Source organism: Protopterus annectens, chromosome 5.part0, assembly GCF_019279795.1.
Source record: "Protopterus annectens isolate FY-2018-M chromosome 5.part0, PAN1.0, whole genome shotgun sequence".
In the NCBI taxonomy this organism is placed as follows: domain Eukaryota; kingdom Metazoa; phylum Chordata; order Ceratodontiformes; family Protopteridae; genus Protopterus; species Protopterus annectens.
This window is the reverse complement of record NC_056735.1, coordinates 372,988,612-373,004,113: the sequence shown is the minus strand read 5'-3', so window position 1 is coordinate 373,004,113 and position 15,502 is coordinate 372,988,612. Positions and strand designations below refer to the sequence as shown.

Genomic DNA, 15,502 nt, shown 5'->3' with positions numbered 1-15,502 from the left:
TTGCTACTGAAAGAATGCAATTTTTCAAACAATGCCTTACAATTAATCAAGCTACTCTTTGAAAACTCATTTGAGTACATTATATTAGGCTCATATACTTCCCAATCAATCATGATTACTAAAAGGTACTAAACAGGGTTGCCGCTTGTCCCCATTGCTTTTTGCTCTAGTTATGGAACCTTTTGCAAATTATAGAAGATCAAATAAAAACATCAAAGGCATACTAATAAATAATGATTCAATCCCCAAAATACAATTATTTGCAGAAGGCATCCTACTTACTTTGACTGATTGCAATTCTAATCTTATTACAGTATTCCAAGCAATAGAAATATTCCAGAAAAAAATCGGGACTCAGTTTTAATAATAATAAGACTAAAATACTACTTGTAATTATAATATTAATAAAATAGATAACTTACATAAATACCTTGTGTTAGGGATAATCTTGTCTGATAATATTAAAGATATAACAATCCTTAATTATAAAAACAAATTCTATAAAACAAACTCTTGGAATAGTTTTTTTCACTATGGAAGAGAGACTCTCCTTATTTAAAAAAATTATCCTTCCTAAAATTCTATATATAATACAATCTTTATCCCTCCTACTCTCAAAAAAATATATATATAAAAACGAGCATAATTCTTTGTTTCCGAGATTTTTATGGTTGCCTAATAAGCCTAGATTGGCTTTAAACCATCACATTAGAACTAGACATCGGCTGGTATTGGTCTTCCAGATTTAGAATTATATTCCTTATCCTCAATTGTTAAGACAATAATTTCTTGGTTAAATAGGTTCATAGGTAGGTACTAGGCTATCGGCCCAAGGGCCTACATAAGCCTAGCCAGCAAAGTTCCATAGCTTACACAACCCAAGAAAGTTATTTTCCTGTGCCACTGTCCAGCAGAGACACAGAAGTGATCCCTGGGGTGTATTTCCTATTTCCCATCCACTCATCAAAATTTTTCTTGAAAAGTGCTAATGAAGAACTTTGTTTGACATAGATGGGTAGCTTGTTCCAGAGTATAAGAAGTCTCTGGGACAGGAATCTATCCCTCCAGCATGTCCTGTTTATTGTGTTGACAAGGTTTAGGTCCCTAGATTGTGTAGCTCGGACGGATTGGGATTTCTTTAGATGTAGCATCTCCAACAGCTCTGGGTTTGACATAGCTTTATACGTTAGGCAGAGATCACCTCAGAGTAGGCGATATGCTACGGAGTAAAGCTGGAGTTTTTTGAGGCGGTCAGTGTATGGCATTTGTTTGAGGCCAGTAATCCTCTTTGTGAGGTACTTCTGTGGCCTTTCCAGCTGCTGCAGATGTCTTGTGAGGTACATTCCAAAAGGGGCGTTGTACTCTATAATAGGTCTAATGAGTGACGAGTAGAGGGGAACAATTACCTTTTTTTTCCTGGATGAGAACCCTTTTATGATGACGTGTGTCACGTAGAAGGACTTCCTGACTACTGTGGCAATGTGACTATCAAAGGAGAGACTACTCTCCAATAATAATTAATTAATTATAATTCCAAAAAGAAAGATATTCAGGGAGGTATTTTGGGTAAATCCAACAGTTCAACAAAATCATATCATACTAAAATATCTACTAATAAATTTCATTGGTTAGTAAAACACTACTTTATAGAAAACAAACCAAACCAGTTAAAACTTATTATATTAATATAATAATAACCTCCTTTAAAATTTTCATTTTCAGGAAACCTGAATATAAAGCATGGATTTTCTTTGTATTTCCAATTGCCTATACTCAAAACAGTATTAATAAATGTAAAGCCCCTGCAGTGGCCCAGTAATCAAGGAGCCTCAATACTCACCACTGGCAACAGTGAGGGACATACACAATGGGAGGATGTCAAATACACACACAGCATAGTGCAATTTCCCTTAAGAGCACACAGAGATCACAGTCAGTCTGAGGCTGGTTTCTCCCGGTTTCTCCAAATCCCCAATAAGACTCCCCACTGGCACAGCTATATGGCTGAGATCTCATTCGAGTGGCCAAGCCAAAACCTCCAGCACCCTCTCTGTTCAACCAGTGCTTCCTGTCCAAGTAAGATGACATGCGCACACACACCTGGGAAAGGCTATGAGGTAGTTCCAGCTGCCACCAGCCACCCTTACTTATCAGCTATTATAAGGCCCTTGTAATGTTACTATTAATCCAAATGGTAGTTTTGACCAAGACTTGCATAGCTATTTAAGAGTGGCCTGTACAGTGTCACCAAATATATATGCCAGTACGCTAAGAGCTTAAATATGTCTCACAATAATCAGCCACAAAGATAGGCTTAAATATATTTAATAATAAATGAACAAGACAATACTCAGTAAATCAAAACTGTGACTTCAGAGTTCAAAATCACAGGAAATATTTTAAAATAACATTGCAGGACAGTCAAAAACAAACAGAGAAAACATCTAAACTAATCTTTGCTATATTCCTATCCATACCTAAGAAGACTTACTATGCCCTAAGAACTTATGGACAAGAGCAGATGGTGATGATGAGTGGATGTTCTTGCTAGGTCCAAGGCAAAACACAAAATGCACAGTCTCTCTCCGAGAGTTCTTAAATTAATATCACATTTTACTGCTGGGTTAGCTTGGGTGACATCACTCTGTCACCTGACTTCAGTTCCAAGGCTAAAGAGAAACTTAACAGAATTTTAACATCTCTGTGTTAAAAATACATATCTCTCAGAACTGTGCAGCTGCTAGGAAGTTATAAAGCAATAAAACACTTTTTACGTTTTAAACCTAGTAACTACTTCTCTCCAAGACAAGAGAAAAAACTTCTGCCTCTAGACATCCTGTCTCCTTGCTGCATTGAAACTAACTTTTATAGCACATCGTAAAGCACTTAATTTCAACTTATTTTCTTGAAGTTTTGTTCTTCTTCTATGTTCCAGCAGGGCATGTTGTGGTTACATTCTTGAAGTTCAGTACATAACATAAAGTTCTGTATAAATCATGACAGAATTATTTACAAAATTCCAGACAGCTGGGGTGGCAGTGTCACAATACATTTAATTTAACAACAGTGACTACATTTAAAGACAAAAAAACTTCTATACTGGTATCAATTACTAGACAATGTGAAGTTACAAAATGTTGACCATATCATTAACAGGTTTGAGTTGAGCAAAAATTTGTGGTTAGAAATTCAAAACTACAGACAGTTAGTTAAACATAAGCTTAATCTAATGCAACTAATAGAAATTATTTTCCCACGTTCATTGATTTACCCATTATTCTAATGCACCAGAATATAACTGGAAAGGACTTCTTTCTAAAATATATAAGGTACTTAAAAAATCAACAGTATGTCACACAGAAAGCTATTGGGATTAATTTAGACTTGTTAATAATAACTCCCTAAGTGAATAAGATAGAAAAATAATACTCCAGTCTTCAAAACAAACTACGTCATCACTAAGGTGGAGGATATTCTATAGGCAGTTCTTATATAGAACCTTTATCACACCACATAAAGTTGAACTGACATACGAACACATAGGATGCTGGAGATGTAAACTAAATGTTAAAGCTGACTGGTAGCATATGTTTTACGACTGTAAAAAACTTAAAACATATAGGGATAATATGAATTCTCTCTTGCAGTATGTTTTAATGATACATTTCTTCTAACCAAATCTGTAACTTTATTGAATAAATCTATTCCCACTTGTGTCATGAAAATAAAATACCCATTTTTATGAGGTATCTTAACATTAGCAAGAAAAGTCATTATCAAGAACTGGAAGAATCAGGCTACTCCTACTATGGAGCTTGTATACTTGGCAACTGAAGTCTGTCATCTTGAACTTACCATGATCAAGTCAAGGACATCTAGAATCACCTCTTCATATAATATATGGTTGGAATTCAAAGAAATGCTGAGTAAACAGACTTTAACAACTACTCATATCACATTTCTTCTCTTTGTTTGTCTAAAAAAGCTTTGTTTTATAGTAGACGCCATTGTAAATAGTTATTTTAGTTATTATTGTTCTTTTAGATGTGGCTATTTGTTTTTAGATGTGGCTATTTGTTTTATATTTCTGTTATCGTGTATTAATGCTTTGTTGTTAAAATTTTTAATAAAAACAATTGAGAAAAAAAAGGACAGCTCATCTAAAAATGTACAAACCCAAGAATAGTCAGGACACTTTTATAATATTACAATTAACTTGAGACATTGGCAGAATAAGGGAATGTGAATTAATACCCATCTTCTGACATGAAGAAAGTCTGTAGCTCTAATTAGTCATTTTTAAGTGTAATTCGCCACTGTTTCTCCAAAAATCACCAGGATTAGGAGGGATTAAGAGAGAAAGAGCTAATCAAAATCAGGGACAATTCAGAGGCATGCGTTCTTGCTACCTATGAAACGAACCACTGCGTTGCAATGGATCGCAGCTTGTGGGCACTTCGGTACATTTTGAACTTCACAGTACGATTTCTCCTTTCACAAGTGAAGCGCCCTTTGAGAGGAATTGCTTTTAACACCACTCGTGTTCTAGTTGGCAAGCACTCCGTTCATGAATGGGTACTATCTTTGCCTGCAGAAAACAAGCCTAGACAGATTTGTGTAGTCAGAAGTCATTTTAACATAGAAGAATACTCCTAACTTATTGTTTTCCTATACACAGTCTGAATTAAACCATAAATGCTTGCGTTACCATTTTTATGAGCTTGAGGCATTAGCATAATTAGAGAATGTAAATTAATATACATTTTCTGAAGTAAAACTATTCATCTCTTAATTGTCATTATCTATTAAGTATAATTCATTTTTTGTCCAAACGGCACCAATGTTAAGAGGGACAGAGCTAAAATTTGAGTCAAAATCAGAGACAGTTGAGTGGTATACATAAATGTCCAGTTTTATAAACCATCATACAAATAGACTTCCATTGGGTTTTGTATTAAACCCCATAGGTTTTAGACTCCCCAAATGATTGATTTCCTTTTCTCTAGTACCGCTTCAGCATCACGTCAGAAGACAAAAATATATGATAACAAATTATACTAAAGCACACCCTTACAAATCGTCTACCACCCCGCCAAAACGCCGGTTTAGTGGCTTGAGTACTCACGTCATCCCGGTGACACGACGGCCGTCGCTTCCGGTTGAGGCGGGACTTGTCGCTTCTGGAAGCAGCTGCAAAGAATAGTGCCCTCCGTAGGGCTGTTGGCCATTGACTTACATTACTCGGCGCGTTAACAGCTGGGAGCTGGGGTCGTGCGCGCGCCGTTGCCGTGCACACGACCTAGTGGTGCTTGTTTCTGTCTTCTCCGTGGAAGATTTCACGCGCAGCCATCACGGCACTACCGGGCACGCGCTATCCACTCCCGTCAACACAAGAGCTCAGTCGGGGGGAGGGGAAGGCGTTCCGAAGAGCGGCACTGCTCTCCCCATCTGTGCTCCCGGGTACCAACGGCAGACAGGCTTGGAAACGGATTTTTTTAGGGATTAATACTGGGAGCGAGTCTACATCCAGAAGGTGGGGTCGGAGCTAGCAAGAATTGGTCTGAAGAGAGGATTGCAACCACAGGAGGCTGCTGACAGCACGGCCCAGCGTGAGCAACCCGGTCTGGAGGAGGGAAGCTTAGATTTTCACACCAGCAGCAGCCTTGGAGTGCACTTACTAAACCTTAGTACAGCAGGAACATTGGGGGCTCTGGTTGCCTTTGACGGGGGGTTGCATTTGGAGTTCGTCTCCATTATCATTTTTTTCCGGCCGTGATTTTGCTGAAAATTCCCAGCTGGACCATGGCTGACGACGACGTGCTGTTTGAAGATGTGTACGAGCTTTGTGAGGTTATAGGAAAGTAAGTGGTCTGTTTTCAATTACATTGTTAATTTTTATGTGCAGTTATTGCTTCTTTTACTCCCTGTGCTTGGCTCCACAGTGGGTACCTTCCCTATGGCAACCAGTCTGAAGTCCGACTAGTGTGCTACATTATTGTCATCTTGTCAAGCTTACCTGTGATAGTTCATTATTTGTAATGCAATTTTAAAATGTTTTAAATGAGGTTGTTGCAGATGGTATAGTATTATTTGCATGCGTACCGGTATACATAAGATGTAGAATATTTAGTGTGTGAGACAGGTGTGGGTCCATTCATTTTTCCTGCTGCACATTTTGACAGTTGTGTCGTTCAGTTGCGTGTAGGTCGTTTGCGGTGTATGTTCAGATGATAAAATATGTATTTGCTGTGCAGCCTCTACTTTCCCAGTAAACAGTTGTCTCCGATAAATCGATTTCTGGCAAGGTTGTTTCAGCAGATCGCTTCCTCTCGGTGACAGTATGGAGTCAGCAAGTTCAGTGCAATGAGTATTAAATGGTATAAACTGTCATCACATGGGGGGGGGGGGGGGCGTTTCTTTTATCTCGTTGTCTTCAGCTGCCGAGGGTGCTAGTCAACTTTTCTTCCCTTTCAGTGTTGAAATTGCCACGTTTGTGTGTTTCAGTGCATGTGTCAGTAATTTGAGTTTGAGATATTCCTGTTAATTGGATGCAGAATAACATTTTAGTGACATCAGTTTATAACCTACGGTTGCTGCTGGACTTTACATTATTGCAATCAGTGAGCGATTTGTGTGGTTAGTTTTACGTTTGTGTCTAGCTATACATATATAGCTTTAAAGTGGTCTGGATTGGGTAGGTACTTTAATTTTGCAGAAATGTGACTTGTCATGCTTTTCGTGGGGAGTTCCAAGTGGGTGGTGTTTGGCAGATGTGTATATGTTACTATGAAACCTAAGAGACAGAAACTGGGAGGGCACAATTACTGTATAATGTATGTATATATGTGCGCGCGCGTGTGAATGGAATGTACACACGCGCGGAGAAAAGCGGTAGGGTGGTGGTTTTATTTTTGTGAATTCCACATTTCACGGGCAAAATGGTTAATGTTTGATTTGGTGGTGTACCTGACAGGTGTAGAATGTATTTAAATAAAAGACAACTCATCTAAAACAGTTGTGTTTCAGGGAAGTGACATTACAGATAGAGAAGACATCAGAAGTTGCATCTCCCCTTCCAACACTTCACAGGTATGAAGGAAACCCTTACAGTGTGTGTTTGTGTTTTGGCATGCAAAGAGCCATCTGGTTGTTGGTCCCCGACTAATACCCTCTTTGCAGCATTGTGTAGGAGTGTGCATATAATACCCTTACCTGTGTTGGGGGAAAATGATTACAGGTTACTGTTTGCCCAGCTGTAATTTCTTAGAAATATGGGAAGAACAAGGGGGCCATTGCTGTCATCAGTCACATTCTTGAAGAGTGGAATTAATATTGTAGACATTTTTGCATAACGTGAATGTTAGAAGGTGAAGTGGAAGTTATGACATCAGCACATTTTACTTTTGTATGACTGTCAGGCTTTGCTGTGCTTGAGAATTGTTTATTACATTTGTTAATGAGGGCCGTTCATGTGGGAAATGTCATTGTCATATAAAATAAAGATAAAATGGTATTTGTATGTATAGTGTCATATTTCTTTTTCTCAAACTAGAAGCGATACTGTCAGAAAAAAGACAGGTTTTATTTTTTTTATATTTGATATTAAAGTGAAGATACTCAACAAACTGATTGTATTGTGTGCATGTACATGAATGGTTGGCATAATAATAAAGGTGCCCATATTACATGTCTACATATAGAAGGTATATATCATTGTGACATAAATTCACAAAATACAGTATGCTGCCTTTGTTGGTTGTGTAGAGACGTTTGACTTCAGTTTATTTCATTGCTAAGTTCATGTGTGTGGCACTATTAGGAATCTGGATATCCTGGGATTAGAACTCTGAGCACCATCACACATGATACAGTGACATGTGACCCACAGTGTTGCTGTGATGTTAAAATAATTGAAGCTATATAACTGATTAGTAACTTGATTCATTTCTTTTCAAACCCTAGATTAATGTTGGCACCTGGAAAATTAAACTGCAGGTTTGTGCAAGACTTCACAAATCGACTGCTGTTAAAGCGTTCATTAATAGTATTCTGGAAGTGTTTGAATATACGTGATAAATCTGTTGCCTTCTGTTGTAAAATGTTTTATACAGTATCTGTTGCATATATTAAGTCCTGGCCCAGAAGTTTCTTTTTGATTTTTTTTAATCTTGTAGACATAAATTAATAGTTATAAATTCTGTAAGTGGTAGCTTGAAGTAGGATTTTGTTAATATGAAGAGATTCATGAAGACCAAACTGAGTTTATCAAAAACAGAAAGGTACAAGACAATGTAATTGGATTACTGTCCTTAATAGACTTGGCAAACAAGAAAAAAATGAGTTTTCTATTTTAAGTCTCTATACAGATACAGCTTTCAATTTCCTAAGTTGGCCATATCTGTTGAAAGCTCTGCAAAACTACAATTTCTCCCTAAACTTTATAGGATTAATTAAAAAACTATATGAAAAGTCCATAGCCTATCTAGCCAATTCGAAATATTAAGAGGTACTAAACAGGGGTGCCCCCGCTCCCCATTATTCTTTGCCCTGGCTGTTGAGCCTCTTGAAGATTGTTAGAAATAATGACAATATTAAAGGTTATAAAGTGCCAGACAAATTATCTCCTAAGATGCAGCTGTTTGCTGATGACCTATTAATAACTTTTAATGATATTGAAAATTCAGTAGATCACCTATTGTATAATCTTTGCAAATATCGCTGGTCTAGAATTCAATCGCAACAAAACTCAGGCACTTCTAGTGAATATATGTTACTATGAAACTTGGTTCAAAAATACACAGAAACTGGAAGGGCACAGTATCTTGGAAAATGATACTGTTACCTAAAATGTTATTCATTGTCCAAGATCTAATAATTCCCCCACCTGTCAAAATTAAACAGAAAAGTAATAACTTATTACTCAACTTCCTATGGTATTACAAAAAACAAGAATTTCTCTTCTCTGGCACACCGCAAGCTGGGATAAAGGAAGTATAGGGTTTCCAACTATTGATTTTTTTATTTAAACTCCACAGTTATAAACAGAGTGTTGCTTTGGAATTATTGGTTTCCAATATTATGTATAAGTTGTCTATGTGAAATCTTACGTCTTAGTAGTAATAGGACATTGCTTGAACCATATACTCAAATACATACGGACATCTTTATATTGATTTTAAAAATTCAAAGTGAAAGGTCAAAACTTGTTCTTACACCTCTTGCAAACCAGATATTGCTATATTTTAAAAAAATGTTTTCTAATCTATTAAGAATTTATTAATAATTGTTTCCTATTGCTTATATAAATGAATGTTTTATATATTTTGATAATAAGAAAATGTTAGGATTTAAGAAGGGTGAACTATTATATTGGAATCAATTTCTCTCAGCTAATAAGTTATGCAGATTATTTGATCAGCAGATACAGTCTACAAAATTACAATTTGTTGGACATCCAAACTTGTAAGGATTTTATACATACTAAGCTCGTACCCTCATTAGAGTTTTGGTTTTTATCTCAGCAATTATTAATAGCTCACCTATGAACAATTCATACATATGTGTTATTTATAAAATTCTCAGAAATAATTTTAGTAAAACATGTTTCTTTTTGGAATTAGTCAAGTGAAGTTAATAAACAAGTATTTTCAGAAAAAGATAAAAAAAACTTTGTTTACAGTCAGTGAAGAAATCCCCAACTTCCATGCTCTGGCATGTATACACATGGAAATTTTTAAATATATGTATTTTCACCCCATGTAGACTAGCAATAATGTACAAGAAAGATGAAATGCTGGAGATGCTGACTGGATACATATGGTTGTTAATTGCAAAATAATTTCCCCATTTTGGTTAGACTTTAAATTTGTAAAGCTCTGTGGAATGACAACTGTATAATTTCTGACTCCCGTATCCTTTTCAATGTGCCTGAAGTCATTCCTAAAAAAACAAAAAATTTTACTATGGGCTGTCCTTTCTATAGCAAGGAAAATTGTTACAAAAAATAGGAAATCCCAGTCTACTCCTATCTTTAAAGTTGAGTTTATTCATCTTGTGAAATACATTTGTAAGAATGAGATTGTTACTATAACAACAGGGACTAATAACATAGCTCATCATTTAATTGCTTAGACAAAATTGTCTAATCTGTTAGAGAAATATAAAGTGTTCTCCTATATATATCCTTTTTTAATTGTTATGGACATTGTATATAGTTTTTTGTCTTGTTACTATACTGTTAAATTATTGTGTTATAAAATGGATAAAAACATTGTGGGGAAAAAAGATTTTAGCAGTGAGTTACGACAGCACATTGTTTTCAGGTTTGGTGCAGGAGCAATGGCCATTTTTAGCTAGATCTTCAAATAGTAGTTGTTTGAAATTGGTAGATTTGGGAGTGTTTTGGAGGGTGTGAGGTGGAGAGTTCTATAATTTGGCTATTTGATTTGAGAATAGGGCTTCACCGTGAGCGTTGTTGGAAACTTTCTCACAGTAAGCAAAGCTGTCTGCAGATCTTGGACTTCATGGGCATCAGTAGTGAACAAGTCTCTTGAGGGATGGGCAACTGTCAGGATGGAAGATGATATTGTGATTCAGAAGGTTAGGTAACTCGAGCCAGTTTAATTTATGTAGAGCAATACCGTGGTGGGTTTGGTGGGGAAGGTTGGCTGTGAAACGGGCTAATTTTGTTGTGGCAAGTTTCCAATTTGGTTGTCTGATTATTTTTTTTTTTTAGTTTGTAATGAGGGGGGGGCATAAAGAAACCTAGAGAAGAAGGTTCTGGGTATGGCTAGTCTAGTATTGTCAGTGAGGAATGGTTTACTTCTGTACAGTGATCAAGTTTGAAGTGAAATTTCTTAATTGTGATGGCTGTGTGTTGCTCAAATATGAATTTGTTGTCGATAGTCACACCAAAGAGTTTTGTATGCTCAACTGGTTGGATGACTGTGTTTGCTGAGAGAATGGTGAAAGGTGGGTTGGTAGGTAATTGATTGTTTACTACTGGTAAATAGCATTAACTGTGTCTTTTTGGTGTATCGGATTAGTTGATGGCATTAACTGTGTCTTTTTAGTGTAGAGGATTAGTTGTGATTTACTTGGATATGTTTAGATTCTCATTAAAAGCTTGTTGGGCTACTATTTGGAGGTCTGATAAGGTGTCTACTGAGCAGATTAACGTTGAATCGTCCGCATACTGAACTACTTTTATGTGTTGTGGATGGAGGCATAACAGTTATGGTCTTCACATCAGAACTACAATGTGCAGGGTTTGAGTCTGACCCTAGGTTATTGGCTAGGCTTGTAAAAGTCTGCAGACTGATTGCCTAGTACTTACCTGTAAACCTGTAAAAATATGGCTTGATGCATGACAGTAAAATGGGTTAAAAAGGACCTGTGATGCATGCGACACTGGAATGGGTTAAGCAAGGCTGATGATGCAAGAGACAGTAGCTAACTTGCGGTTCTGAAAACAGTACGTTTTTAAGATAATCATATAGTGGAATTTATATGATTCAGATGAACTTATTGTTTCCTACCTATATATAGTTTTCAGTAGTGTGTTCTAGTACCATCAACAGTAATAACATTGTGTGATGGCTGTGCTCCTAGATCGTAATTAAAAGTTCAAAGCAAGTCACTGAATCTAGTTACCACATGTCCCTGTTTAAATGTGACAGTCCTGTTTGGACTGTTGCATCTTGGGAGGAGGGGGTACAATATGGCAAATGTCCTGAGATTTTAGGACAATTTTTTTTTTTAATTTCTTGTAACTGTTGGTTTAAAAGGATATTTTGTACATGAAATGCCATAGTTTTATGTGAAATAGCAAAGACCACTCTGATTGTACAAGGGTGAGATTTTATTTGGCAACAATGTGAATTCCAGCCCTTTGCAGTGAGTGGATATGATTTGTCCAGCAAAATATCATGTTAGCATAAAAATGTCCCACCTCAGGCACTTGAAAAGGTAGCAACCCTAACTGAATCATGTTGTTTGATGTCCAAAGTCATAATTAAGGCAGTTGTACAAGATAATAAATCTAAATAATAAGTGACTGTGAAGACTAACTCTTAGTATTTTTACTGTGTTCACTCTCAGAAATGTTTGTCTTTCAAAATCTCAGTATAGATTATGCTTACAGCAGCTCTACGTGTACTGTGGCATGCCTAATGTGCATACAGCCCTAAGCACGAACTTTACTGCATAACCTTCACAAGATGGGTCTTTAGGTATTCGTGAAATTCGTTATTTAATTTGGACAATATTTTTTAATTATCCCCTGCTAATGTATGCCATGCTGTACACATTCTTCATTGTTTGTTTGTTTCTTGTTGCAAAACCCCAAAACAACACAGAAAAAAATCGTAGACTTTAATGTTATGCTGTCTAGTAGGGGAAATAGTTAAAATGTTGGGATACATACATCTGCAGTGCTGTATGTATGTGTGCGTTTTCTCACACAGTTTCCTCTGTCACTGAGTACAAGTCTGTCTTCTGTTGAAACTAACAGTTAACACAGAAGAAATTCTCTTAAGGGTCATCTGAAACTGAGTCATGGAGAAAAGGGGTTAATCGTGGTACTAGAGACTTAAACCTTCAGGAAGGTGGCAGTGTTACTCTTTTTCAGTTTACTGGAAGAGTCCAGCTAAGGGTTCACCCATTTCAGTAGACTATGGAAAAAAGAAACTCCATGAAAATACGAATAGAAGTCTTAAATGAGACATGGCATTCTGTTAGCACTGTGCAACAAGGCATGATGGGGTGTGTTTGGTACAGATTTTGCTGTAGACCTAGTGGTGTTGCGAAGCATGAGCCTAATGGTGTATTTGGAAAGGAGTGGTTTGGTAGCTATGTTGGATATCCTTTCTGATTACTGGAATTGTCTTACCTGTTAGAGACCTTCGTGAACAAGTGTAGTAGCAGTAGTGGTAGTAGTACAAGTTTGGATGATCTTGGAGGGGTGTCAGAATTAAAATACCCTTAGGATTCCTGTTGTGAAGTAGCATAAAATAGTAAATTATTTTTTCCTACTCATTTCTTCTCCCAGTGTCCTTAGTGCAGGAGTACCAAACAGTAATTTTTTGTGTTGTCAAGTCCTATTTCATTGAAGGGATTTTTGGTACAACCTTAGACCTGATTGCATTTATTAATGGGGATATGGGGAATCCCTTTTGCATGTAGCAACGTGCCCCTCCACTTCACACAGAGTGGTCCTTTTTTTTCAGTTTTTATTCTTGACAAACTAGGAATTTGTAACAACTATTCAGCGTTCTCATTCTAGGCAGGCATTCACCCCCCCCCCCCTTTTTTTTTTGAATGGACAAACTAATTTTCTGTTCAGTGTTTCCACCAGCCGGAAGTACTGAATAGACTTGAGAATTCTGAGCTGTAAAATTGTTCCATGTTTAAAAACAGAAAAATAGCAAATGGAAGGAGGACTGCATCTTATGACAAGGACTTCAGTCTTTTTTGGTGACTTTCATAGGACGTAAATAGGACTAAAATGCACTTAGAAAAAAGCATAAATACATCTGTAATTATTTCTGTTTTTGAACTTCAAGGGGCTGTTGTGGATGGATGTGTTTTGATTCCTTTTTTAACCTTGTTACTTGGAGTAGTCTGCCATGAACTGTAAAAGTGCTGAACAGTCTGCTGTCTTACATGGTTACTTCCAGTCAGTGCAGTTAACAATAAGCTGTGGTAATTGCATTAAATGAGTATCTGGCATTACAGATAAGGTTGTAGTTCACCAGAGGATAGAGGAGAAGAAGAATATGGCTGTTGTACTCCTGACTGCAGTATCGTCATGATTGAGAACTCGGAACAATAAAACTCAAAGAAACTTTGTCGAAGCTTAAAAAGTTAGAAAAATGAGTGGAAGGAAAAACTGTAGGTTGTGATAGAATGATAGGGACAATAAGAATGGAGACTTTGTTCTTAATCTTAAGCATTAGCTTCACTCACCAGATGGGTTATAAGGGCCACCGTTTGCAGAAGGACCAGGTGTTTATATTTAGCTCTATATTTTCACTTGGAGTTTTTCTTGCTGAGTGCAATTCTGACAAATTCTTAAGTTAATAATACAAATCTCATGTTTTGTCAGTCACTTTGTTACTGTATCATTATGTAGTGCTTGGAACATAAAACCAAGAAAGTCCAGAGTACCTGCCTTGTTTTTAATTATTGTTTGCTAATGTGTTATTGTCCCCCCCCCCCCCACACACACACACACAGAGTAGCCTTATCCATCCGTATCATGTAGCCATTTTGTCTTTAACAGAAGTGTTTGTATTGGGGAAAGCAGACCCAAATTCAAAAGCAAGCTGAATGGGATTCTGGTTTGTTTGTCAGTAGCTGAGTAAACATTATAATCTAGGAAAATGTAGTGAGTTTAATTTGGCTCTGATGCCGTGGGCATATAATAGCCATGGGCAGCAGTCATGTGTCTTGAACAGTCAAGTTAACATATAATTTCAGTAGAATGTAGTGCTCTATTTATACTGGCATAAGACAGTTCTAATAGACTGTTTGTGTTTTTGTTATTCTGGTTACATGTTTTCAATGAGCAAGCTGAAATAGTCCTGCTGCCACACACATTTCGTTCAATGTATTGGTTCATTCAGGTTTTTTTTTTGTCAAATTAACTAACTAATTGAAGAATCATATAATTTGTTAACCAGCAAAGCCCACTAGTTACATAATGTTTTTGGGCGTACCCGAGGCATTTCATTAAGATGCTGGCTTAGTGTTGTATTTTATGTAAGGGGGACTTCGGTGGCTTGTAGAGTTAAGCCTTTACTGCCAGACTGTGCCCCAGGCTTGATCCACATCCCAGGCCTGTGAGATCAAGAATTCTGGGCCACATCCTACTGCTGCCTGAGAGTTTTCTGTTGCACTTTAGTTTCCTGTCCCACTGCATTCGCTTGTTGAGTGTCCTGGGGTGGACACGCAATGAGGGCTTGGTGGCATATTGTCCCGTCTCCACCGTGACTCTGCTAGTGGCTCCTTCCTGTTTAAGGACACTGACTTGGTGGGTGTTCCTGACCTCCTCCAAGTGCATGCCCACTCTCTTTTCCAGTAATAGACTAATGTTGTTTAAATGTTGAACAGAATCCGATTGGGAGCCAGTGCATCCTCTGCAACATGGGAGTAACATGCCGTGATGGAGTTTTATCAGGAAGTGGCAGGGCTGCGGTGTTTTGCACTAGCTGTAACTGAACAGACTCCATGTCCAGAAACCCAAAGTAAAGGACATTTACAGTAACTTGAGGCCCAAGTTAAGAGGAAATTGTAGTAGTCCAAATGGAAGGCCTATTTATTTATGTATGTATGTATGTATGTATGTATGTACATGTTTATTTTTAAGACCTTGTCTGTTTACTCAGACTACCATCACAGTAAGTACAAATTCTAATGTGGCAAATGTTGGTGTAATGCTGCTTAATGCTAGGAAACAAACTAAGAAAATGCCTTCCCTCGAGGACTTCCTAACTCTGAAAAA

General features: G+C 37.1%; 1 protein-coding gene across 7 annotated transcripts in view; it reads left to right on the top strand.

Annotated features, from left to right (window-relative positions):
• Positions 1-5,178: 5,178 nt before the first annotated feature.
• The window catches only part of CASK (calcium/calmodulin dependent serine protein kinase), a 4,132,188-nt gene continuing 4,121,864 nt past the window's right edge, over positions 5,179-15,502 (top strand). For 3 of the 7 annotated variants that reach the window (XM_044072333.1, XM_044072331.1, XM_044072329.1), the window contains exon 1: positions 5,180-5,861. In XM_044072333.1, the coding sequence (XP_043928268.1) occupies positions 5,803-5,861 (59 nt within the window). In that variant the 5' untranslated portion in view covers positions 5,180-5,802. Of the gene's footprint in view, positions 5,862-15,502 lie in introns of all 7 variants that reach the window. The other 4 variants (XM_044072334.1, XM_044072332.1, XM_044072328.1 and 1 more) reach the window with 2 other exon arrangements.